Raw genomic sequence first — 27,577 nt, forward strand, 5'->3', positions numbered from 1 at the left:
GAGGAAACACAAATAGCATACTTGGACTCTTCAGGGAAGAAAAGAACTGGCATGTGACTATTGAAGAGTGGACCAGTTGCATTCAGGTCCCCTTTGTCTCCGCAAAAGGCCTCCGGAGGGTCTCCTCTTAAGTGTTTGTCAACTGTCCTATGGCTTGTTGACGCCAAGAGTGCGCCGTGAATTATTTACGGCACGTACATAACTTTTCAATTAACAAACCACTTGGCTCATGAAAACACACCCACACCATTTATAAGCCGCAATCCTCAACTAAATATCTCATGATAAGCAGGCCAGTATGAATTAAAAATGGGTTTCTAATAAAATATTCAATGACGTTGGAAACGAAGCAAAATTGAAAAGTTTTCCCCCCATCTTGTCGCTTTTCATCTGATTTGCAAGACCCATTTGAGATGCATACTAAGATGTGCGTTCTTTTTCTACAGCCCAATGTAGAACATAAACTCTACTGTGCATTTTCAAGGCTCAGGATACACACGACAACCCCAAAATGAGCTTGCATCAACATGGTGGCCTCCTCCAAGAGAGAAAAACTAAATTTAGAGCCCAACATAGCCATGCAATGTCTCTCCACCAGCTGGGTCCACATACTGGAACCAAACTCAACTGGAACAAAAGTGACTGGGTAGGAATATACTGGAAAGGAAAATGGCTGCAATGAGATGGGATATGCTCTTTCTATCCTGCTTTGTTTGCTCTAAAATCTGGACAGTCTACTCCTAAAGTTAAGGTGAACTTTTCAGAATCCAGAGTTATGAACTGAGAGCCTTGAAGGATTGGTTTTTCCAATGTTCCTCATGCTCTAAGCCCATTTCATGGAGTGACATGGGTATCAATAGCCCCCCTTCAATCTAGGCCTTACATTCTGTGCCCAGCCGTGATTTCCTATCACAATGGCATTCAGGGTTCAGTTATTACCTACCGTTAACTGGTGCATCAACAAGTCCGTCAAAAAAGTGATCTTGTTGCTGAACAAAACATAGGTGCAATTCTCCACGCAGTGACTGCAAGCCAAGTGGTAAGCATGTATTGTGCTGCAGAGCGACCTAGGAAAAAAAGGGGTTGCTATTATTATTATTATTATTATTATTATTATTATTATTATTATTATTATTATTATTACTACTACTATTATTAGACACACAACAAGATTAGTACACAGCAAACAAGATCACTATGTTGGTTTTTGTATTGGATCACATGTCGGACACTTCCCAAGTGTCTGGAACTATGTGATTTATTGGCGAATAATGCGTGCAGATCCAAGTAGGGTGGCCTTTTGCAGCTGACAGATGGTAATTTTGTCAGCGCCGATTGTTTTCAAGTGCAGGCCAAGGTCTTTAGGCACTGCACCCAGGGTGCCAATTACCACTGGCACCACTGCCGATCACCACTGGGACCACAATTATTATTATTATTATTATTATTATTATTGAATTTAAATGAAAGGAAAATACATATACATATGAATTTTACATCAATTGATAAAGTGGTGCTGCAATCATCAACAAGAAACGTGATCAATCAAGCTATATTGGTGTATTTCAAGTGTTTCAATCAATATATACTATATATACTCAAGTATAAGCCTAGTTTTTCAGCCCTTTTTTAGGGCTGAAAAAGCTCCCCTCGTCTTATACTCAAGTGAGGCTCCTGGCCGGCCTCTATTCAGGTTGACTTATACTTGAGTATAAAGGTATTCAGAGTTGGACAGTCTTATCTTATTAAAGTCGTATTATTATTATCTTAAATTACAGTTTTATATAAATATTCAAAAACATTTAACCCACTGATGCCTCAAATAATGCAATTTTATTAATATCTATTTTTATTTTTGAAATTGACCCGTAGCTGCTGCATTTCCCACCCTCGTCTTATACTTGAGTCAATAAGTTTTCCCAGTTTCTGTGGTAAAATTAGGTGCCTCGGCTTATATTCGGGTCGGCTTATACTCGAGTATATACAGTATATGCATTGCACCTTGCAAAGAAATGTTTCTGTATCACCTAATAGGCAAAAGGGCTGCCAAGGCTATGGGACAAATAAAAAGCAAAAGAGGAAAACATATTAAAAGTACATTAAATAAAACAACCAATTTTTCAAAAAATGAAAGATCAATTTTGGACACTGAATGCCTGCAGAATGTCACTGAAAGCTTGAAAGAGATGAGTCCAAACTAACTTCCTTGGGAACGAAGTTCCAAATATGATGCAATATTTCTTGCCTAGGAAAATCATATGAAATTGATGCACTCACTGTAAGTTTGCAAGTGACTTCAAGGTATAATATAGGCACAGATACAGAAGCACCGTATTCCAAAACTTTCAGTTTCCTGAACTTCTAACCTCCTTATACTTGGGCACAACAAGGTTAAGGTGTGAGACACAGGCGGATCCATATAACTGATGACCTTAAAATGACATGTCGTAAATATGCCATGAAGAAGAGGATACCTGCAATAAATACAGCTGAGCAATTTGTACAGTATTTTGCCATTCACATTTATGTGTCTTTTACAACGAGTCTGGCATCAGGAGATCAGACGATCAATGGCCAAGTTTGCTGCAAATTCTTCAGGGACAAAAGGACACGAGGACCATCTTCCTGTCTAATTGAGAACATGCAACTGGGACCAGTTTATAAAGGCCTTGTGGCGTCTTTGGACAAGCAAAGTGTGACCACTGAGGGAGCAAGGAAGGAAAACAAAGCCAAGGCGGCACCAACAGGCTTGAATTAGTGCCAAGATTTTATTTTTTAAAGGTCAAAATCTTTTCCCATCTGCACCTTGAGGGAGCCATTTACACCTCGGAAAGGTGTAGAAAGAAAACAAAGCCTGGTTCGGTTATGAAGTCGGAAGGCAGTCAAGCAGAATAAAGCCTTATGAGATTGTTAACTACGAAGGCCCTGTTGCCAACTTCAACCCCAACAGATACCGAGCTCCACTGCATAGCTATAATTCTATAACTTCAAGTCCAATTCATTTTTATATAGTGAGGCCTGGACCCTTTCTAGGGTTTACATCTCCAAAATCATAGGCAGGCTTCTGCTTGATGATACAACTTTTGGTAGCCAGAAGGAAAGAGGGTATCGGAGGTGTCTGACTCTAATCTTGCTGGGATTAGGGGAGATTGTCCCTTGTTTACGGGTTTTAAGATGCTGTAACCTATCTGTGGACCAGTCTGAAAGGGCAGGACGGATGGGGAAATAAAACTCTGACTGCCAGAACAGAGATTTCTGCCATGAAAAAGCACATTAGAAGACCAGGCGTAATTAATGAATGCATAGTCCAACAAAAACCTGGAGGTCAGTATGATTGGTAAATACGATTGGTAACTGCAAAGATTTCTATAGCAAGGACTGCTGACCTGGTCTTTTGTCCAATTTCGCATGGGAAAATGTTATTTTTCAGACTGCAATTCCCAAAATCCCTCCGCGACAGCATGACCGAAGCCCATGTTCGCATTCTGGAACTTGTAATCCCCAAAAGGAATGTTTCCGAGATTGGTACTCAACTGTTTCTTTCACATTAAAGATTCTTTAATTAGCATTTAGTGCTTTTTAGTAAAGGTAAAGGTTTTCCTAACATTAAGCCTAGTCGAGTCCGACTCTGGGAGTTGGTGCTCATCTCCATTTCTAAGCCGAAGCCGGTGTTGTCCGTAGACACCTCCTAGGTCAGGTGGCCATTGGCACGACTGCATGGAGCGCTGTTACCTTCCCGCCACCTATTGATCTACTCACATTTGCATGTTTTCAAACTGCTAGGTTGGCAGAAGCTGGGGCTAACAGCGGGAGCTCACCTCGCTCCCCGGATTCGAACCGCCAACCTTTCAGTCAGCAAGTTCAGCAACTCAGCGGTTTACCCCACTGCACCACCAGGGGCTTTTTATTACTTTAAATCATGACAATTCTTTAACAGCAGATGAATGATGTTATAAATCAATGATTTCAAATAATTTAACTAATAAACCATTTGCAGGAAATGCAAACCAACCAGTTCTAGGTGGGAACCATTTTCAGCGCCTCACTCTCTGCAATGCTAGAAATTTGGGAAATGGAGGAATATTTCACAGGGATGGGGGTTATATTCCTATTGGGGACTAGTGCCCTTATTTAGCCATGCCCCTCGATGCAGAAATAATATCCCCTATGTCAATAAGGAGATGGAATATGGCAGAGAAATAAAAGTCATGAGTTTCCTTTTGAACAAAAGATGCACAGACCCACCGACTGTCACTTATTTTCCTGCAGCAACGTGGATTTTTTGGGAGGGAGGACGACGACATAAGCTTGTTAACTACAGACAGCTATAATTAGGGCGTATTTAGAACGGTCCAGCCTTCAGGTTCAGTCCTACCATTTTTTAATTCAGAATTTAAGAGTGTCAGGAGAGGAGCAAACCCCAGGTGGTTTACGGGGTTAAATGGCAGATTAAAGCCAGCCCAACTAATTTCTTTATTTTAATCTTATTAAGGGGGACGACAGCTGTCAACTGCCACCGCTTCTGCGCAAGGTCTCTTTGAGACGAGCATCAGATGGTTTATGTATTAAAGCAAGGTTTAAGGGGGAAAACATACCTTTTAATAATAAAGGTTTGCAAAATGCCATTTTCAAGGTAAATATGGATAGTGCCTGTTACTAATACTGCTGCCTCCAGACTAAATAACACATAATCAATGATATTTGTGGACCAGAATCCAAATGCTTTAGAACAGTCAACTGTAATACGATTGTTTGCCAACTGCTGTTGTTTAAAACTTTTCTTAGCCCTCCTAAATCAGCTTTAAAGCTATGTTAGATGGCATCTATACTCTATCCCTACAAACGATCCGTCTCTGTCTGGTTTCATACTTGGGAATCCCAAGGAAAGACGGCTGTATCATAGTGTCGCTCCCTGAAGGTCAAAAACCAGAGCGCACCTATGTTTGACCATATCTTGAGCACTCATTCGCTCCCCATCTCTCTAAAACCTTAGATCTCCAAATTTATTGCCTAATTTATTATTATTTTAAAAAAATAATGAAGTGAGCCCCAACTTGAAACTACAGCATATAAAAATCTGCATGATTTATGTGAAGGTTGATTATATTCTCCATCTTTCAATGAAAATGAAATATTTGGAGGTGATGGAAGTGATTAAAAACGACTGCGAGCTGAAATATCTCCATATCTTAACTAATCTGCCATTTTTATTAGCTTTATAGATATAGGACAAGATCCAAAAGGAATGCATCACTAGTTACAGTGTTCAATGAAGGGGAATCAAATCCTTTCGCTTGGGCTAACCCGCAAAAATGGTTCTATCTCTGTGGTATTGTGTGTCTTGGTTGTAAGAAATTTCTTCCAGAAGAACAAGTTGATACTGTGAAGGTTGCTTCATATATTTCATTTCCTAGGGCTACAAGGGAATGGGTGACTTAGTAAGGACTGGGGAATGGTTGCATGCAAAAGGATCAGCATCTTAGAAACCAATGGAGAGAAAGAAGTTGGCTGCATAAACTTTCATAGACAAAGTCCACTTCTCTCCATGCATGAGGAAATCGACTCAGTCTACCAAAGTGTATGACACCAACGTCTTTCTCTCAAGTAGTCTCTAAGGTGCAACAAGATCCCTTTGATATTGACATTCCATGGCTATGTCATTGAATCCTACCTCTATAGAGAATGTGCCTTAAAGTGGGGTCTGAATAGTCATATGGTGCCTGGTTCTGATCAGACAGCATCTGAAAATAAACAGTATTCAAAAGCAGTTGGTGATATGGACTGGTCGTGGATGGTCAGGGAGGCAAAGCCTTTGGTTGGATCTGCACTGCCATAAAATGTAGTTGAGCTACATCGAACTGGATCACATGGCATAAGGTTCAGTCCTACCGTTTTAATAATCCAGTTCAATGCAGTTTGTTTGCACTCTGAAACTGGATTAGACAGCAATCTCTGGCTGTCTATCAACATCAATTTTGAAAGGCCTCAAGTCCTAGGGAAGAATATAAGTCTAGAACAGTAGTTCTCAAGCTGTGGGTCCCCAGATGTTTTGGTCTTCAACTCCCAGAAATCCTAACAGCTGGTAAACTGGCTGGGATTTCTGGGAGTTGTAGGAGAAAATACCCAGGAACCCACAGGTTGAGTACCACTGGTCTAGAAGGATCACAGAGCATCCTCTTCAGGGTTTTCTAGAAAGTCATGGCGCCTTTGCCATAACTATTAGGTACCTTTTCCAGTTTTTGTATGAATGTTTTCTCATTCTTAACAGATGAAACAACATGCCTAAGACTTAGTTTTTGGCAGGAAGAACTTTCAGGTGAAATACATTGGTATTTTTGCCTCAATCATCTTTTGCCTTTGGCTAAAGTGAGCCTCCTGGAAACTTCTCTCGGTTTGAACTTGGTCCTCAAGCTGAAAGAAGTTCCTCACCTTCTTATGGTTTAAGATAAAACACTACCCACTTGTTGACAGTTACAATATTTTGATAGTTCATAACAAATTGCACTTCTTCTTCTCCTCTGAACATTTCATCTGCAGAGTAGCATCAACTCAACCATCCCTGTTTCGTGCACAAACGTGACTTCTTTGCACCACAGTTCCCGCCGGACTGATAATACTGACAAAGCCCAAAACATGGGGCATAGCATTAAATCTTTTATTAGAATAAAGCTTTATCTTGTAGACATAGGATTAAAAATTCTGAGCCGCACCACGCTGCCAGGGTTTTGGGGGAAAGAGAGGTGGATAACCGTCCATATAATCTCCTCCTGTCCCTTTTGGAGAGAGGCACAAACAGTTAAATTATTAAAATGCCCCCAGAGACGCTTTCTCTTTGTTTTTTGTTGTGTATGACAACAACAACAAAAAGCCATTATAACATAAATAATAAATAGTATTAGTAAGGTTTGTATGGAGTATGTCAAAGATGCAATGTGTAACTGATACTGCCAGGGAATGTCTTGTTGACAGCCTCATTCCCTGAACCTAGCCAGGCATTCTGGTTTTCATGCATTGCATTCTGGTTTTAAACCCTGGCCCAAATCTTGGCTTTTCTTCCTCCACAATGGATTTCAAATAAAGCACCCAGCTGTCTTCTTCTTGGGCTTCTCGTCTCATTTAGAGAGGTTGTGTGAGACATAAAAAAAGCTCATTTAGAGTTACTTAGACCTGAAATGTTCAGAGGAAAGGATGAATACCTTCTGCAAAGGTCAAGAAACCTCCACTGGGATAGATTTGGGAAACCTATGCTTTCCAACACAGAAAGCCTATCTTATACCTCAACAGCCCCATATGGTGGTTCCTGAAGCATTTTTGGATGGTCTTGAGTCAGTAGAAATGTACTGCTTTCAACTTTGAGGCAAGAACAATATTACTGTAAATGCAATCACTTGCATGTTTACTTTCCCAGGAATTTAGGAAAGTCTTCCTGGTACGAAATGTTAATCAAATAAATATATTGTATGGCCTATCAATCTAAGGAGGCTCATGATCCACATGGTGGTATAATGCCTTATGCTACCATAAATGTGTTACTACTAATATGTTAGAGTATGGTTGTATTTGTATGAAATGTAAATCAAGTGTTTACTGCTGATGAGCAAGAGTGTGTATTTTTCAGTAATGAAATAGTTAACAGCAGGCTAGTTTTGACTGACAGCCTGTTGTGATTGCTATGACCTATGAGACTTGATTTCCTGCCTTTGAGGGTTGGAGCTTCCTCCGAACTGAGGAATGTTGTTTTATCTTATCCGGGTGTTCGGCTTGAGCATTCTCTGAAGATGGACTATGAATGCTATGCTCTGAAGCCGGGAAATTCAAACTGTAAATAGTTATGTAAATAAAGTTAATCAACAGTTGGACTTCGCCTGCTGGAGTGTTTTCTTGACCAGTGCTGATCCTCCGCATGGGAATACAGTCTGGAGAAGGAGGTGAGACCGGGATGATGAATTTTGGAATTCACTCTGCACCTCATCATCCCTTGACATAATAATAGTAGCAGGAGGTGGATAGTAGAAAAACAAATGAGTTTGGTATACCAAACACAGGGTTCAAATCCCTACTCAGCCATGGAAACTGGATAACCTTAGTCAAGCCATATTGTCCCAGCCACAAAAGACGACAACAACAAAGGCCTTTTTGGCAAATCCTGCCAAAAAAGCACTATGATTGTGTCACCTTAGGGTCATTGTGTTGGAAGTGACTTTAAGGCACACAACAATTATTTTCTTCTGTCCCTAGCTTCACATCTTTGTTCCTTCCTAGGCCTTGTAGGTAATCCTACTAGAACTCTTTCTTCGTCCTTCTTTCGCTCCATAGAAGGCATTTCCCAAGTTGGCAGAAGGAACTGAGCAAATATTTCAAGATGCTTTGAGAAAATGTGTGTCTCCGCATGATACCTTACACCAAATCCGCCCTCATACAACCCATCAATAGCTCCATCAATGCATTTTTACAGTATTTCTACATTGTTTTTAAAAGCCATGGCCTGAATAACATAAGCATCCCAATTTTCTCAGAACGCCAACATAATTTATGACAGAAAAATTGCTGGGAGGAGCCTCAAATAGGGTTTTATTCTTTGCCATCTGCCTGGAAGGGTTTATAAATCTGCCAGGGCTGTTATCCTTGGCAGGCAAGTTCTCACCCTCTTATATAACGGCACAGATGAGGTGCCTGACATCCGCCTATTTCTTTTGGGAACCATACTTGAACTAGTTCTGATGATTTTAAAGAAGATTTCCAGTAAAACAGCTTGTCTCTCCAACAAGCGATCTTCAAAGTTCTAATAGAAAATTGGTAGATTGGGCCCAGCAAATGAAATTATAGATATTTTTTCCTCACAGTCGGTCATAAATTAGCTTTGGTCACTTCTAAAATACCAGATCTGCTACACGTCTGTATTTCCTGCACGTCCATATACAAGCTGTTCAAACTGCAAGCTGCACTTAAATAATCTTTGCTTTCCCATGGCTGCTGAAACCTAGAAAACCAGATTCCCGCACTATAAACATGCCACCGCTAACTGGAAAATTGATAACCTTGCGCAGTTGCAATAACTATGTGATATATAATTTTCTGCACTTTTTTGGATGCTCTGCAGGTTTCTACTTGGAATTACAGAGGACCCCTTCCTTTTAAGATTAGCTTCTGATTAGTTCTTTTGAAGCAACGAAATTAGTCTCTGCCAACGTTTATCTGTGATTAACTGTGGGCTTGTCCTAAGCCTGCAATTGGAATCACTGCCAAAGACGTTATAGAAATTCAGCACGCCACACAAAAGGTGCTCTTCGGAGTATCATTACGAGATTTTCCTTCTTTAGGTTCCCTTTCTCTTGTGTTCTCTTTTCGTTGCTCATTCTCTTTGCACTGAGAATACAAGACTCTAATTTCTGTGTTGGAATACGTGCTTTTGCCCGGCCTGTTGCAAAACGGTGGCAAATATGTAAATAATTCAGAATGGGTGTCAACAATGAATCAAGTACGTTTTCAATGTGTGTCTGTCAAGCATAGCAGAAAAGGCAAATTCAGACTCAATGCAAGTTTTTAGCTATACCGTACGTACTTGTTTATAAGTCTAGAAATTTCAGTAAAAAAAAATCAACCCACAAAAATCTTAGGTCAAGGTATCCACAGGTCAATATCCATCCTGTACTTTATCTCTTATCACAAACTCTCTGAAAAGAACAGAGCATTGATAGACAATCCCAGGAGAACCTAAAAGAAGCGCCAACCTCCTCTATTCTCTCTGCCATGGAGCCGCTTTGAGACTTTTTGAATGTCCGGGTGGGAAAAATGGCAGTGGCATCTGTCAAGGATAGCTGGCCCTCTGTAGATACCCTTGATATATTTGTGGGTCACATCAAAATCTGTCCCCAACTTGCATTTTTAGTCAACTTATCCACAAGGATATATGACAGCTTGTTTTCCTTAGCAACATATCTGAATACTTAAACTACAGATGAAGAACATTTTAGCCTGTGGTCAAATCTGATACATAAGTTCAGTCCATCCAGGCTACAGGACATGGAAGTTCTCCAGAACTCCATCCTTGCAGAATGTGGGTTTGGACATTGAGTCATATACAGCCTCCAGATGATGTTTGGACTGTAATTCTGATAAGGATGTCATTCATCATGTTGGCCAATCCTGGGAGGGTATGTAAGTCTCATCCAACTGTAGGCATTGGCTTTATTGCTTTGCTCCTCCTTGTAGGAAGACAGGAGTGAGACAAATGTGCATTTAACTCCAGCTCTGAGAAGATCCCGGACTCCCAGAACATGGATTCCTCTACACACAAGCAAAGCCCACCTCCCTTCTCCCTCATGGGAAGCATGCATATAGCAGTACTCAGGAGACCTACTTGTGAAAGTAAAGTACCCTAGGAGTTATTAAAATAATTTTCCAAACTCTGATATGGTGTGAATCCAGCTTCCACGCTCACTTGGGAGAATCCTGGCCCAACAGTGGAGCAACAGCTGCATGTACATGGGACAGCACTTTATTATTCCCTCAAAATGAAAATCAATTTCCCCCTTTTCCAACAGACAAAGCAGCCCACACTTTTTTTCTTTTTTTTTGGAAAAACGTGCCCCACCTTCCATGCAAGATTTCCAAACCAGGACATAGCCATAAAACTCCCTATAAATCTACTCATCAGCCAAAAGAGCAATAAATAGCAAGGTCAGGTAGAACCGGAGCCAGAAAAATAAAAAAAAGAATCCTAGCCACAGAAGCCGTAAATTTACTGACCGCTCGAAAAAGGCAAGCGAAGCATTGTACTCACTTCAGAGGGATCCGAGAAACCGTGTTCAGGTTGGGGGAAGCCATCGCAACCTGGAGGATTTGTTCCAGGGCCGTAAATCCCCCCGCAATGTGAAACGCAATTTGGTCGGCTGTGTTCTGGATTTGAAACAAAACAAAACAAAAAAACCCAATCTTTATTAGTCAAATATGTATAAGAATGTATTAGTCAAATATCTGATATTGCTTACATAGATTTACCACTTAACAGACACTGCTTAACAAACTCAGAAAAGTTATTTTGGAGGACGACTACACTCAGAGTAACCCAGGAGTAAGCACAGGCCAAAAGGTAACTTTCCCAAATCATGCTCCTAAATACATTGGGATAAGTGAGATCCTTGAGACTTGTGACTACAAACTAAGCTTCAAGATGAAACTAGAAAGACATGGCCCAAAGGCCTACATGCTACAGAAATCCTTTTCATTTCTATTTGGTGTGTCACAAGAGCCGTCCATCTGAGAAAGGTGAGCTTGGGTGTGCTGGGCTATTCGTCATACATTTCTTTGGGCGCTAGCCAGACGGTGAGTAGGAAGAACAGAAACTCTCCTCAATGTTTCTACTCTGTTTTGGAGAAACCTTGGCAACTGCTGGTGGGAACTGCCTACAGAACCAACGGTTTCGCTGGGAAGCAAACAGGATTCCAGCCATGAAAAGCAAAAGGGCTTTATGAGCGCACCTCCAGACTACACGCCATGGCAACTTGCTCTCCTCACCTTACACCTAGTTGCTTTCAGTTGGGTTTTATGGTTTGTATGGAGAGCACTAAGAACCTGGGTCAGGTATCAGTAATTTGGCCAGATACAAAGGGCGGAACAACACTGGTTTTGGGTTTCATGACTTATCACCTTCCATGACATATGGGAAGGTACCATCATAGAAGCATGGATATATGGATCATATTGTATCCAATATATGTCCTACCCTTCCTTACATATAAACACATGATTTAAACCTTAAATATCTAAAATAATAAAGCATGGCTGTTTAAACAATGCATTTAGTCTAGCAATTTTGAAATATCTGTATCTGAAAAGCAAAACAAAAAAGACAATTGGTTCGATAAAAGACTGGGTGCCCCAATAAACCCTTGTACTTTAATACTGTTCTCTTTTATCATGTTATACCCCCACCTTGAGCTGTGAGGAGAGGCGGATAATAAATAAATAGATAATAATAATAATAATAATAATAATAATAATAATAATAATAACAACAACTTTATTTTTATACCCCGCCTCTATCTCTCCAAAGGGGACTCAGGGAGGCTTACATGGGGCCAAGCCCGAATAAAAACAATAGCAATATAAAACACAACAATAGACAAAAAACATGCACAATTCTAAAAATTTAAACATCATCATTATCATCATCATTATCCATGGTACATGGGAAGGAACCATAGCTCAGTGAAAGAACACAAATGAACAGATAGAAGGGTCACATTGTATTCAATGTATGTCCTTCCCTTCCTTATATATCAACACATCATTTAAACCCCAAATATCTAAATTAATAAAGTACAGCTACTTAAATAATAACATCTTTCATGCTACGTGGGGAGATGGCATAACTTAGTAGAAGGGCGGATATGGGAGAAGAAACGACGAATTGCATCCAAGGCATATCCTACTCTTTCTCACCATGTAAACCACAAATATCTAAAATAATAAAGTACAGCAATTAAAATAACGGCATACAAATGCTTGCTAAAATGTATGGATTCTAGCCATATCGAAATATCTTTATCTGAAAAAGAAAAAAGAGACAATCGATTCGGTAAAGGATTGGGTGCTTCAATGAACCTTTGCCGTGCATGGATATTATATGATCAACTGAGAACAATAAATAAATACATCTGAAAGAGACAGCTAAAATATTTATGGCAAATCCTTTCGTAAATATAATTTGACTATCTCCCTTTTATGGCACATCACTAGAGGCCCTGATTCTGGAAACGCTTAATGTAGGGCCTGGTCTTCCAGGGATTAAAATACAAAGATTGTAAGTCTCAACATCAAGTTACTAAGCCAATTTTGCTTGAATCCTAACGTACGCTGGGATTTCCTCAGTACATATAGTTCTTTTGAGCAACGATTCACACAGGAGTAATGGAAACACATGACAGTAACAGCAACAGATGTCATTGCCTCCTGTGAGTTTCCTGGTCCCGAAAGGATCGTTTTTAGATGTTGTCCATGATCCCGCTGGAAAGAGATACCAAAGGTCCCAAGACCTTGATCGCTTTGGTGTTCCGTCGAGGCGGATTTGCATTCAAGAAAGAAGAGCCAAGTCCCTTGTTCCCAAATTACTTATTTATTTCAACACAAACACGGCACTTCATGGAATAAGACAACGAAGGAGATGATCAGACCAGCCAAAAGTGTGCAACTTTATCACAGAGGTGCAGAGAACTATAGTCAGCAAAGCAACAGAAAATGAGCTTGTTGCGCTCGCATTGCTTGCTAATATACCCCTTTCGTCCAAATTTTGCCAGCTCACTCCATTTGGCTGCAGCAGAGGGAAAGATGAGACTACAAGCCACCCAGGTGAAAGGCTATTTGGCCCCAATTTGACTCTTGAAGTGGTCATGATGTCCGAATGGGCTTATTCCCTTCTCTCCGCACCTCACTTTCCCCCCAGCATTATTTTAAGCTGTGACTCACCCTGATGCTGTTTCCAGACAGGCAATTTGCCAAAGGAATAAGGAAAGCTCAAGGTGTGCAAGCCTTTTAGCCTCTCTCGATTTAATAAAACATACTTAATATTCATTTTAGCTTTATTTCTTTAATATAAAGTAAGACTTCTGCATCTGTGGGGGTTACGATCTTAGCAAATAAAATTTATGATGATTTTTTTATCGTCTCAGAAGCCATTTCAGAACATACTGCAAGTTGCTTCTGGTGTGAGAATTGGCCGTCAACGTTGCTCAGGGGATGCCCAGATGTTAGCATCCTGCTGGGAGGCTTCTCCATGTCCCTGCAAGCTAGAGCTGACAGACGGGAGCTCACCCTGTCTCACCGATTCAAACTGCCAACCTTCAGGTCAGCAAACCAACCTTCAGGTCAGCAGTTCAGCCAGTACAAGGGTTTAACACATTGCGCCACTGCGGCTCCACATGATGATGATGATTAGCTAGACTGTACTTAAAAAAACTAATAATAGTTTTATGCCATCGTTGTTGTTATATTATTGTATCACTATGTAATACGATTTTTGTTCCTGGGCTATAAATGTCATTTCCTAATTGGTTCTATTATACAAACACAGAAAAAGTTTAAACCGCAAAAGCTTTGTTTTGGCAAGACATCCTGCAGCACAGTTTGCTATAGCTTTTCGATGAATACCTCATTCAATTCAACCTAGTTTGTGGCAGTCATAAAAATGAAGTTTCTGGAGTATAACAACTACTTTCAAAGAAAGAACTGTACAATTAAACAGGAAATAACACTTTCAAACCAGGAACAGATTTTTTTTCAAATTTTGTAACATAGTGTAATTGTTATTTTTGTTATTATTATTAGCTAGATTGTGGTTACATAGAAGCATGAATATAGCCAAACACCATTAAATTACCAGGCTTCTAGTCCCAGCACGCTATAGAGTTGACCTAGGATTTAGAAATTCCTACAGAAGTATCCTTTATAGGAATTTGCCCGGTCCTCCAAGGCAACTCAATGGTAACTTCCAGGGGAAGAATATCATAGTATCACCTGGAGGACTTAACAAATTCCTAGAGAGAATATGCAGATAAATGAAACTGCAGAAAATGGATATTATTGTATAGCCTGCCTCTCTTCCACAGCTGACAAGTGTATCTACACACAATATTTACACTTGTTAAAATTCCTCTTTTTATCATATCGCTCAGATTATAATTTTACTCCAGGATAAATCACCGACTGTATTTCCATACCTGGCACCACACCTTTAATGGGTTCGAATCCTCTTTATCTTTTTTTTTTTTCCTGCCACGACTTTAGTGACAACTAATAGGATTACAGGCTCCTTTCCAAGAATACAGCTCAGTGACATGCCAGAAAAAAAAAGAAAAAAAAGGAGGGGGGATTGGAATGACAGCCTAAACCTGAATTACGCAGCCCGGGAATCCATCCAATTATTAACTAAAGTAACTGTTATTACCTAACCTAATCAAAGGAGAAGCAGCTGTTAATCTTTGGTGGCCCGCACTGCCTTGGCGGTCAGGCTGGATGAACTGTCTTTGTACTTGACTCTTCCGCAGACAATAATTATATCCCTTTGAGATCGGGAGGAGGGTCTTTTTTAGGTTTGAAACACAGGCAGAAGACGGGGGAGCAAGGTATTTTGTTGGGGGTTGACACCAGTTTGGTATCCCCCTTTAATAGTAGCCTTTCCCTCAAACACATCTCATACGATTTTATAGTTCTGATGTTTTAATTTGTTGAAATTGGAATGTATTTTATGTTGTATTTTATTATATATTGCTGGGCTTGGTCCCCATGTAAGCCGCCTCAAGTCCTCTAGGGGAGATGGGGCAGGATACAAGAATAAAGTTGTTGTTGTTGTTATTATTATATCTGTATTTTTGTACTAAGGATGTTCCACACAGCGGAACTCAAGAGAGTCAATGAGACAAAGATGATATACATTGGGAGACACAACTCAAGGCTGCTTTAATATTTGTATCTCATTTGGGGATTTTTTAAAGATCAAAACTTCCATGGGATTTTTTCTCTATTTTATTTTATTTTACTAGCTGTGCCCAGCCACGCGTTGCTGTGGCGAAGTATGTGGCCCCTTCTACACAGATGTATAAAATGCACACTGAAGTGGATTATATGGCAGTGTGGAGTCAAGATAATCCAGTTCAAAGCAGATAATATAAGATTATAAATGGGTAATGTAGCTATGTGGAAGGGTCTTGAGTCTACACTGCCATATAATCCAGTGCAAATTAGATAATCTGTGGAAGAGGCCACGACCTAAGTCTGCCTGTCCCCTGGGCTGAGTTGGTTGCTAGGAGACCAAGTGGGCAGAGATTAGTCCTCTAACTGGCAGCAATTGGATAAAAGCAATTATTCCTTTCCCTTTAATTAGGACTTTATTTTTCTTTTCTTTTTGTTGTATCAACCTAGAGGCGTGGATGATGGGTTGTGTTGTCAAATTTTGAGGTTGGGGGGCCTGTAGTTTTGTTGTTTTGTCGTTGCCGTGATGCCATCACTCTTTTATATATATAGATTCTCTATTTAAAATTTTGTGTCATCTTCTTCACGTTCCTTCTCTTCCCCAAGTCACAGATGTTTACAGACTACTTACTATCACTCCTTTTAAAGATTGATTAGCTATTTTTTTTAAAATAAGAGACATATCTTACAACATTTCACTTGATCTGAGGGTAGTTGACGTTTCCTATTACTATAGCATATAAGAGACAAGAAATGGCTTCCATACAGCCCTGAGAAATAAAAATATAGTGTATGGGATGAATACTTATAAGATGTAAAACAGCCCATAAAATGGCACAGAATAATTCTTATTAGTTACAAGAGGGTATATTAAGAGGTTAACATGAATGGCTGGCTTTGGATGGCACCACTGTAGAAAAAAAGCCAAAATAAAACAGTTCCAACCGAAAAAAATGGGCTTAGATGGGTCGACTCACTTACTGAAATCAAATGCTTTCCCTGCTCATAAAATCATGTTGATATCTGTTTTCTTCATGGTTAATCATGAGTATAAATTAAGCCAGGTTTAATACATCCAGAGAAGAAATACAATTAAATGGTTATTTAGCTGCTTGGCTCCAAACCAGTCATAGTAGTTTGTTCTGGTGCTTATTCCAAAAGCAAATGAACTAAAACTCCCTTGGTGGCCACTAATTTTGGTGGAGGTGGGCCATAGAATTATTCCTAAAAAGGACATCGGCAAAAAAAAATTCAAATCCATAAAAGTTGTACTTGCAAATATGGGCAGCTGAGTGTAAAAATAAATCCAATCAGAAGCCGCTCTGCATGTCAATCAAGAGATAAGAACAGGATTTACTATTATAATTAGTAATAATAATGGCCTGGGTTATTATTATAATAATAACAGACCAGGTGGGAAATAATTATAGCCTGGGACTTGGTCACAAAGCTCGAAACAACAGCTTGGTTGCTCTGTTTAGCTGTTATTCCTCCAACAATGAAGATTGCATTCCTGTCCTGGGATCCTATTGAATCCCAAAGCACTTCCCTTTGAGTTCACATATATAGGTCTGTCCTGTTTTTATGGCTGGAAAACAGGGGCCCTTTCACATTACAAGAGATAGGAATGTGAATTATAGTCCCCGAAAATCACAATTCAATAGGATCCAAGGAAGTGCAGAAAGGAACACAACTTAATTGGCAAAGGAACAACAATCCAACTAGACAGCAAATGGAGCAAACAAGCAAGGGATGCAAAAGTGGAGGGCCAAATTTCAGACATTTAAGGTTGCTGCCGTTGGGTTTGTTTTTAAACGCGGCCCCTTTCCTCGCTCTTGCACTCCTATGACTCGAAGGCAAGCGGGATTATTCTTGGCAGGGATCCTAGACTAGCAGTGTCCTAAATAAAACCAGAACCAGCCCCGTCATCACTTGAACACCAAACGAATTACTCTGCTTCTGTGCCAAATGGAGTTTGGAGGAGAGTGGAACTCTCAGTTTTAAAACAAACAACAAATTCAGAGGGGCTTATTTTTAGAGCTAAAATGGTGTCAAACGGCATGATTTCTACAGTATAGATGCACTCGTATCCACATGGGCATCCATGTTTACACTTTTTGCAAATATAACACACAGGTTTGAATCCGGGGAACGGAGTGAGCTCCCACTGTCAGCCCCAGCGTCTACCAACCTCGCAGTTCGAAAACATGCAAATGTGAGTAGACCAATAGGTGTAGGTAACGGTGTTCCATGCAGTCATGCCGGCCACATGACCTTGGAGGTGTCTATGGACAACGCCGGCTCTTCGGCTTAGAAATGGAGATGAGCAACAACCCACAGAGTCGGACACGACTGGACTTAATGTCAGGGGAAAATCTTTACCTTTACTAAATCCCACTGAAATCATTCCAAAGTGTGTCCCGGTGAGTCTAAGAAAGGGTTGCAAGCCTGTTTTTCACTCTTATGGTGAATAAAAACCATGTTATATTTACTGCCACCTGTTTTCTTCCACAGTAGGTGAGAAATTTTCATTTATAGTCAAGGAGAACAGTGTATTTTTGCCACTATTTCCCCCTCTAGTGGACAAAAAGAAACAACCCAATACAAGGCAGGATTTTTTAAACACTACACAAGGAAACAAGTCAATAAAACAATAAATAAAGCAAGTGGGAATAATTTATTTAGAGCAGATTGACCATGCCTTGCCCAGATTCCAAAATCTGAAATGGTGACACCTTTTTCTGGTACTCACAAACTAACATACATATATGCATACATAAAGATAAAGGCTTATCCTTGACACTAAGTCTAGTTGATTCTGACTCTGGGAGATATGGTGCTAAGCCGAAGAGCCAGCGTTGTCCATAGACACCTCCTAGGTCATGTGGCCCACATGACTGCATGGAGTGCCGTTACCTTCCTGCTGAAGCAATACCTATTGGTCTACTCACATTTGCATGTTTTCAAACTGCTAGGTTGGAAGAAGCTGGGGCTAATAAAGGGAGCTCACCTCATCCTGAGGATTCAAACCGCCGACCTTCCGGTCAGCAAGTTCTGCAGCTTAGCGGCTTAACCCGCTGTCCCACCGCGGCCCCATTACGCCTACCTACTTTGACTTTTTTTGCTTTGTTTCTAGGCATGAATAAACAACAACTACAACTTGTACATTGCTCATATGTTTTTACAGCCAAGATTAAAACAAAACAAACAAACAAACAAACAAAATGCCAATGGTGGGCCCCCGATAAAAACCCTTTCAACTTTAGGACCTGGGCAGTTAAAACAAACCTTCTCAGTTGCAAAAACACAAGTCTTTTGGTGGGACAGTCATGGCAGCCGCAAGACACTTGCTATAGACCTGACAATGTGCAGATTCTAATATAAATAACCGATCCGGACTCCGCACCATGGCGGCCGACTGCTCCCGACTGTCTCTCTCCTGCGATAAACACTGTCTGCCCACAGTCCCCCTGTATTTGAAAGTTACGACAAACACTGGGTTGAAATGTAAATATCTGACGACATGATTGGCCTGCAGAAACATCTCAAGGCAATGAGACAGAAACCCCGAAATGATCTTAAGACTTCTTTCATCCTCACCAGCAACATAAGGATCGTTATGCAAATTGTAAAGACAATATTTTTCCAATACGTCCCTTGTACCACCAACACACATATTAAAACTAACTCCCTCAAAAAATAATATTTAATATGAAAAGATTATAATACATTGTGTTATGGAAGGCTTTCATGGCCAGAATCACTAGGTTGCTGTGAGTTTTCCGGGCTGTATGGCCATGTTCCAGAAGCATTTTCTCCTGATGTGGGTGAAACATGGAGAAGATGATTATGGAACGTGGCCATACAGCCCGGAAAACTCACAGCAACCCAGTTATACAGTAGAGTCTCACTTATCCAAGCTTCACTTGTCCAAGGTTCTGTATTATCCAAGGCAGTCTGCCTTTTAGTAGTCAAATATTTTTGTAGTAAATGTTGCAATGTTTTGGTGCTAAATTCATAAATACAGTAATTACTACATAACATTACTGTGTATTGAACTGGTTTTTTGTCTATTTCTTGTAAAACATGATGTTTTGGTGGTTAATTTGTAAAATCATAATGTAATTTTATGTTTAATAGGCTTTTTTCTTAATCCCTCCTTATTATCTAAGATTTTCACTTATCCAATGTTCTGCTGGCCCGTTTATCTTGGATAAGTGAGACTCTACTGTAATAGACTTTCCATCTTTAAGGCACAAGATGAAGATTACAGTGTTCCCTCACTACTTTGCGGTTCACTTTCCGTGGATTCGCTGTTTTGTGGTTTTTCAAAAACTCTAAAAGACAATTATAAATACAGTAGAGTCCCACTTATCCAAGCTAAACGGGCCGGCAGAAGCTTGGATAAGCGAATATCTTGGATAATAAGGAGGGATTAAGGAAAAGCCTATTAAACATCAAATTAGGTTATGATTTTACAAATTAAGCACCAAAACATCATGTTATACAACACATTTGACGGAAAAAGTAGTTCAATACGCAGTAATGGTATGTTGTAATTACTGTATTTACGAATTTAGCACCAAAATATCATGATATATTGAAAACATTGACAACAAAAATGACTTGGATAATCCAGAAGCTTGGATAAGCGAGTCTTGGATAAGTGAGACTCTACTGTAATAAAAAATTACAATTTACAGCCTAAGGAAGGGAGGAAGGAGAAGCCAAAGGAAGAGAAAAGAAGCCCAAGCAGCAACAGGAAGAGACGGAGGCAATTTATCAACACACGATTGTTGATAAAAACTTAAAATAGTGTATAACTACTAAAATAATGGATAAATATTAAAATAAATATAGTGTCCCTACTTCGCGGATTTTCACTTATTGCAGGTGATCCACAGCGATAAGTGAGGGAACACTGTATAACGCTAACTTCTCATCTCGCTATCCCATTAACTTCTAATCTGTGATACCTTCTTTAGTCTATATCTTTCCTGAATCTTCCTGAATCACATTTTATTTGTAATTCCTGCAACCAAATATTATTTCACTCAATTGCGAAAGTACATTCAAGACTTTTCAAAGGATCCTCGCAACCAACTCTACGATTTCCCTTTTCAAAGCTGCACCAGGCGGGTTGGAAGGACTTTTAGTAAGTGAGACGGAGCAGCTACCGCTGTGAACTCTGTCCTCCCTTTGGGCGATCCTTCATCCCGGCCTGGCCATTAGCAAAGTTAAATCAATGTAAGCAGTCCCCCCACGATGACAGCTTGTGTTAAGTTTCTCCTCCCTCCTCCTTCTCTCGGATTGGGGTCTTTCTTTTCGTTTACGCTCCCCGGGGAAATTCAATTAACAGTGTCGGTCTCCTCCTCTCAGTCAATGAGTGACACTATCAAGATCCTTTTCCCCGCCCTCTGACAAGCGAGATCTGTCCGCTGATTTCTCCGCTCGCAACTTAACAAGAGAATTACTGCCCACTTCTATAAATGACTGTATATGATCTGTGTCATAAACAGCCCCGACAGCTGCCGAAATCAATCTTTCATGACCCTATTGATTAGGACACTCAGAAATAATGAGACTTCACTGGTGGCAGAATAATGCCGAGAGAAAGAGAGGAGGGAAAAATCTGGGGAGAAAACAGATCCGGTTCTTACCAACGCCACTGTTATTTGTCTTTACTTTGCCCTTTTTTACTTAATGTATGATTTATCAGAAAGGGAAGTCCATTATATAGCTTGGAATCAATACTCTTATTTGGGTTAGAAACATGGTTCCTTTTCATTAGACAATTATTTATATGTACAACTGGAGTATATATTAGGGATGGTCTAGAATTTTATAAGAAATTGCGGCCTCCCTGTCTCCTGTCCCTTAAGTGACCAAGTAAAAATGAGCGCCAGACAAAGAATTTTGGACATATAAGCTCAAAAAGATATAGGTACTCTCAGTGGGGTTGCCAACCTAAAATGGCTGAGCCAATATAAATGTACCTTCCAAATTGCCAACTATCTAAAAATCCAAATGTCAAAACACTTTAGGGAGGTATTTACTCGAGCTAGATTTGATCAGCTTGATACAATGGTTAGATATGGGAGATGTAATGAAGAAATGAAGTTAATAATAATAATTTAATAACATCCATTATAATGAATGATTCTGTATCTGTGGAACATCTGAAATTGAGGATTTAGCACATATATTATTTGACTGTAAACTGTATCAGAAGGTGAGAGATCTGTTCCTTGGGACATACATCAAACTGACAATGCATTGGGAATCGCACATCAGAACAATTTATTTTATGTGCGGCCAAGATCCAAAAATAACATATAAAATGGCTCTGTATTTGAGCAAAACAATATGTTTGAGATTCACATATGTGGGGCTGATTGGGGTAAACTGTAAGGGTGACAATGAAATATTATGTGTACATTCAGTTTTATCATATTTATTTATTTATTGTATTGTTTTAAGTGTTTTATCTATTTTTTGTACAGAATGTAATCAGGTCTTTTCAAGCCTGGTTGTTTGGCTTGGTACTTTGATATGGCCTAAGGGCTAATCAATAAAATGTTCTTCTATATGTACAATTGGAGTATATATCAGGGATGGCCTAGATATCGGAGGTGCCACTTTTTCATATACGCTTTCCACACATAGCCTAACAGTCATTTTATACAATATTTTAACATTTGATGGATAAAACGAAGTTTGAGTACACGCAATCATCAGACAGAAAAAAGTCATAATTTCAGCCACCCATGCAGACATTTCTGGAGTAATTAGGATTTTGGGATCCCAGATAAGGGATACTCAACTGCTATTCTTGCACTAAGGATATTCCATCTCACACTCGTATTTTCGTACTATGGATATTCCATCTCGCATCCATATTCTCGTACTATACATATTACACCTCGTATCCACATTCTCATGCTAAGGATATTCTTGTACTAAGGATATTTCATCTTGTATCCAAATTCTTGTACTAAGGATATTTCATCTTATATTCATATGCTCATACTAAGGAGCCTCCATCTCATATCCATATTCTTGAAATAAGGATGTTTCATCTCATATCCATATTTTCGTACCAAGGATTTTCCATCTTGTATCCATATTCTCGTACTAGGGATATTCTTGTACTAAGTCTATTCCATCTCGTATCCGTATTCTCATACTAAGGATATTCCATCTCATACTCATATTCTCGTACTAAGGATATTCTTGTACTAAGGATATTCCATCTCGTATCCATATTCTTGTACTAAGGATATATGAAGGACATTCCATCTTGTATTCATATTATCTTAGAGTTGGAAGAGACAGCATGGGCCATCCATTCCAACCCACACAATGCTGAAAAATCACAATCAAATAACTCCCAACAGATGGCCATCCAGTCCCTGTTTAAAAGCCTCCAAAGAAGAAGCTTCCACTAAAATATAGCCCACATTGTATTCATAGTCTTGTACTAAGGATATTTCATCTCCTACTATATTGCTGAAGGTTTTACTTAAGTAAATTCAATACTAATTCTATAACTGTCTATATTCTGATGATTTAACAAGGAGTGTCTTTGTTCAACAAAAGAATCTCTGCATGAAAAATTCCGCTGGAGTAGGTTATTAATAGACCCTCAAACTATATCTTAGAATGTTGTATGTCTAAATATTACATAACGTATGTGTTCATGCCCATGACCTTGAGGCGATGTGGACATTACCCACTCTTGAGTTTTAACATCAAGTCCATAAGGAGCAGTCTGAAAAGCTAAGAATGACAAATGCTAATAGCTCACACGGAACCTCTCAAGATGGTAACCTCAAAAGGACAAACACGGGGACGGTGATTTGTCAAAGCCAGGCGCCGGGAAATTGAGATTGTCCCAAGTAAACAGGGACAGGTGGAGTGAAAGAGATCATAATTTATAACGTGGCAGCAAATGTTCTACAATGGGAGCATTTGGATAATCATGCCCGGCTTCAGGACAAGCAAGGGCATTAAGTTACCTTCAAAACTTGGTTGAACAACATTTCAATTATTCTGAAGTGGGCAAAGTGTGTCTCACGACCTATAACCGAATGAGTCCCACACAACCCCTCCACAATCCCATGCCGTCATCCCCATAAGTATCTACCATTCCTGAAAAATATAATGGTATCATCTGGAGGCTATAGTGGACATTATTTCTGGGTTTGAGTTATTTCAGGTTTAAATAACTGCTTTTTCCAATAGCAGAAGTGACTAAAATGGCTCGTATTGCCCAAAACAAGACAAAATTGCTCCATGGAATCTGGAAGATCCAGAAGGGCTTTCCTAGATTCCATAGTTTCCATATTTGTACAAAACAAGTAAGTAACATTAACTAGAGACATTCCTGTTTATTTATTCACATACAGATGAAGAACAGCCAATGGCTAACCATCCTCTGCTCTATATAAAAGCACTGACAAAAAAACATGCCTTCTGAAGTAACAATCCATGCATAAACTATGACTGGCAATTACACAGACAAAGCATTTTCGATCAGAAGTTGAAGACAGCTCTTAGTATTAGCTTGCTGATTATGTATTGCGGAAGGAAGAAGAATGCAATTTTTTTTGGCCAAATTTATACTACTGACAGTTTATTTCCTTTTGTGTTATATTGGAGCGATTCATTTTGGCAATGTCAGTAGTTGCAAGAAAAATAACCTTTTTTAACCAAATGTTAAGTATTATCTTAACTTCTTTGGTGAAGAAAGAGGCTGAAAGTCAGCCATTCATCACTGGGGCATCCTTGATATTGTTAACAGTTATGAGTGTATGTAATAACAATAAATAATGGACAGTCCACAGATATATATACCATATATACTCGAGTATAGTAGAGTCTCACTTATCCAAGCTAAATGGACCGGCAGAAGCTTGGATAAGCGAATATCTTGGATAATAAGGAAGGATTAAGGAAAAGCCTATTAAACATCAAATTAGGTTATGATTTAACAATTTAAGCACCAAAACATCATGTTATATAACAAATTTGACAGAAAAAAGTAGTTCAATAAATAGTAATGTTATGTTGTAATTACTGTATTTACAAATTTAGCACCAAAATATCACGATATATTGAAAACATTGACTACAAAAATGGCTTGGATTATCCAGAAGCTTGGATAAGCGAGGCTTGGATAAGTGAGACTCTACTGTATAAGCCGACCCGAATATAAGCCGAGGCACCTAATTTTACCACAAAAAACTGGGAAAACATTTGACTCCAGTATAAGCCAAGTTACCAATAAAATTACCGTATATACTCGAGTATAAGCCGACCCAAACATAAGCCGAGTTGTGGGCGAAACGTCAGGAGAGAATACTTCTGGAACATGGCCGTACAGCCGGAAAAAACACAACAACCCTGTGATCCGGCCATGAAAGCCTTCGACAACACATTAATTGCTTACTTCTGCATTTTTGGGAAATAACCTTATCTGCCTGATTTCAGGTAAATTGCAATTTTGTCTAGCAATTTCTGGCCAATTTCTCGAGTTTATTTATAAAAGAAAGCAGGATACTTTTTGTTTCAAAATATAGGAAAAAACATATAGTTTCTACAGAATTATTCATACAAGCGCATGGATCTCGGTACCATTGTTTGTTGTATCCACGCTATCTAGGAAACGTTCCCCGCAGCAAAAGGAATGGCAGGGAATTTGTGAAGAAAATTCAATAACCTTTGTTTAGGTTACTGTATTACGGGGCAATTAGCAGCGGTATGATTATAGGCAGAATCCGAAACACAACCCGTCCCTTATTACAAATATCTGGAAGACAGATATTTACTGGCGATAAGGGGGAAATATGCCTTCGATGGAACCCGAGGCTCGTTTTAAAAACATATTAAACTCCATGTTTATAACAGTTCTTGAGAAGAGTTATGCCCATTATTCTATTAGCTGATGGCTATCTACGCTCCCAACCAGAATTTATGCTTTCCTGTTCAAAGATATACACACCCCCTTGGCTTAAAATGTGGCAATTAACAACAGATATCTGTATATTGTACACATGTGTGCTTTGCCTTGTCCACCCCAAGGCTTAAAAGAACTGCTTGTCTTCTGAGTGAGATTTAAATTATTTACGTTGAAACGGTACTCCGTTATAGGGTCAGGTCTGTCACAATAAACCTTTGAGTTACAGAAGTGTCACAGAAGATGCCTGAAATGATTTCCCCCCCCCCCCTAAACTTAAGCAAATGGGCAGATTTTTGACAGTTTATATAGCTCCAATGCATTTAAAAGATTTGTATCCCGGTCTTCCCACTCTCTGAGGCAACGTGTAAAAACTCAATGCTCAAATCGAACCCATAAAAAACAGCAAATTCATAAAGAAAGGACAATCTAAAGCTATGACATTGTGCATCTCAATAACCACATTTATTAGGATATTGACGTACAGTAGAGTCTCACTTATTTATTTATTATTTATTTATTTACAGTATTTATATTCCGCCCTTCTCACCCCGAAGGGGACTCAGGGCGGATTACAATGAACACATATATGGCAAACATTCAATGCCAATAGACAAACAACATTCAGTTTTAGACAGACACAGAGGCATTTTTTAACATCTTTCCAGCTTCACGATTTCCGGCCACAGGGGGAGTTGTTGCTTCACCGTCCATTGATGGCTGTTCTTCCTCTTCTTTTCCTCGTGAGCAGTTTTATGGTGTTGTAGATTAGTTAAATTAGCCTCCCGCATAAAGCGTCCCTAAATTTTCCCTACTTGACAGATGCAACTGTCTTTCGGGGCTGCTAGGTCAACAGCAAGCCGGGGCTATTTTTATTTTTTTTTTATGGTCGGAGGCTTAACCCGACCCGGGCTTCGAACTCATGACCTCTCGGTCAGTAGTGATTTATAGCAGCTGGTTACTAGCCAGCTGCGCCACAGCCCGGCCCCCTGTAGTGGTACAGGTTACCATGGGGGATGGCAGTCAGGTCAAAGAACTACCTGAGAGGCTAGGGAACCCAGATATATACACAAAATTGGTGTTTTTCCGTTCTTGCTTCCAAGGGGAAATAATGGTAAATATGTGAGTAAATATGTAATTTGCATGCATGGCTGTCTTGTTAGCTCATTCAGCTTTCAGGGACTGCCTGCTAGCATTGCCATTTTTAGACGGGTAACAAAGGAAGTTGGATTCAACATGGATGTTTATGCAGTATGGATCATATTATTATTATTATTATTCTATACTTTATAATTCACTTTATCTCCCCGAGGGGACTCAGAGAGGATTACAGGTACATATATGGCAAACATTCAGTGCCATTACACAATTGGCAAAGACATACAGTACATAAACATATCCAACATAAACGGGACGGCAGAATGTTGGATAAGCGAATATGTTGGATAATAAGGAGAGATTAAGGAAAAGCCTATTACACATCAAATTAGGTTATGATTTTGCAAATTAAGCACCAAAACATCATGTTTAACAACAAATTTGACAGAAAAAGTAGTTCAATACGCAGTAATGCTATGTAGTAATTACTGTACTTACGAATTTAGCACGATGTATTGAAAACATTGACTACAAAAATGTGTTGGATAATCCAGAATGTTGGATAAGTGAGACTCTACTGTATATACATGGTGTTGCCCAGGTACCGGAGGGGCCGCTGCCTCCCTGTTTTCATTCCTTTCACTTCCTTTTTCTTTCTTTCCCCATCCCTCCCTTTCTTCTTTCTCCTCTTTTTCCCCTTCCTGCCTTCCTTCCTTCCTTCCTTCCTGCCTTCCTTCCTTCCTTCCTCTCTCCTTTCTCCTTCTCCAGCTCTTAAGAAGGCCTACCTCTCAATGTCTCCATGGCTCTCTTTGTGGAGCTTTCCTTCCTTCCTCTCATACACCTGTCACCTTTCTTTCTCAGTGACAGCACAGAGGGCCACTTCACCTACCAACAGCCAATCCGTCACCTAGTAACAGCCACTTATGTGACATCACAGAAGGCCACTTCACCTAGCAACAACTTTTGTGGTGCAGACAAACATACTTCTGTACATAGATTTGTTGGAGAAATATCCTAATATTAGGATATAATACTCAACCCATGCTGTGACTA

The 27,577-nt window shown here is 39.6% G+C and overlaps 1 protein-coding gene across 2 annotated transcripts in view; it reads right to left on the bottom strand.

Moving 5' to 3' along the window:
- The window catches only part of scaper (S-phase cyclin A associated protein in the ER), a 115,188-nt gene that overhangs the window by 39,071 nt on the left and 48,540 nt on the right, over positions 1 to 27,577 (bottom strand). For both annotated transcript variants that reach the window (XM_062963019.1, XM_062963020.1), the window contains 2 exons: positions 10,784 to 10,899; positions 944 to 1,067 (listed from right to left, as the gene is read on the bottom strand). In XM_062963019.1, the coding sequence (XP_062819089.1) occupies positions 944 to 1,067; positions 10,784 to 10,899 (240 nt within the window). The remainder of the gene's footprint in view (positions 1 to 943; positions 1,068 to 10,783; positions 10,900 to 27,577) is intronic.

The sequence above is a fragment of the Anolis carolinensis genome, unplaced genomic scaffold, assembly GCF_035594765.1.
Source record: "Anolis carolinensis isolate JA03-04 unplaced genomic scaffold, rAnoCar3.1.pri scaffold_11, whole genome shotgun sequence".
NCBI classification, from domain to species: Eukaryota; Metazoa; Chordata; class Lepidosauria; order Squamata; family Dactyloidae; genus Anolis; species Anolis carolinensis.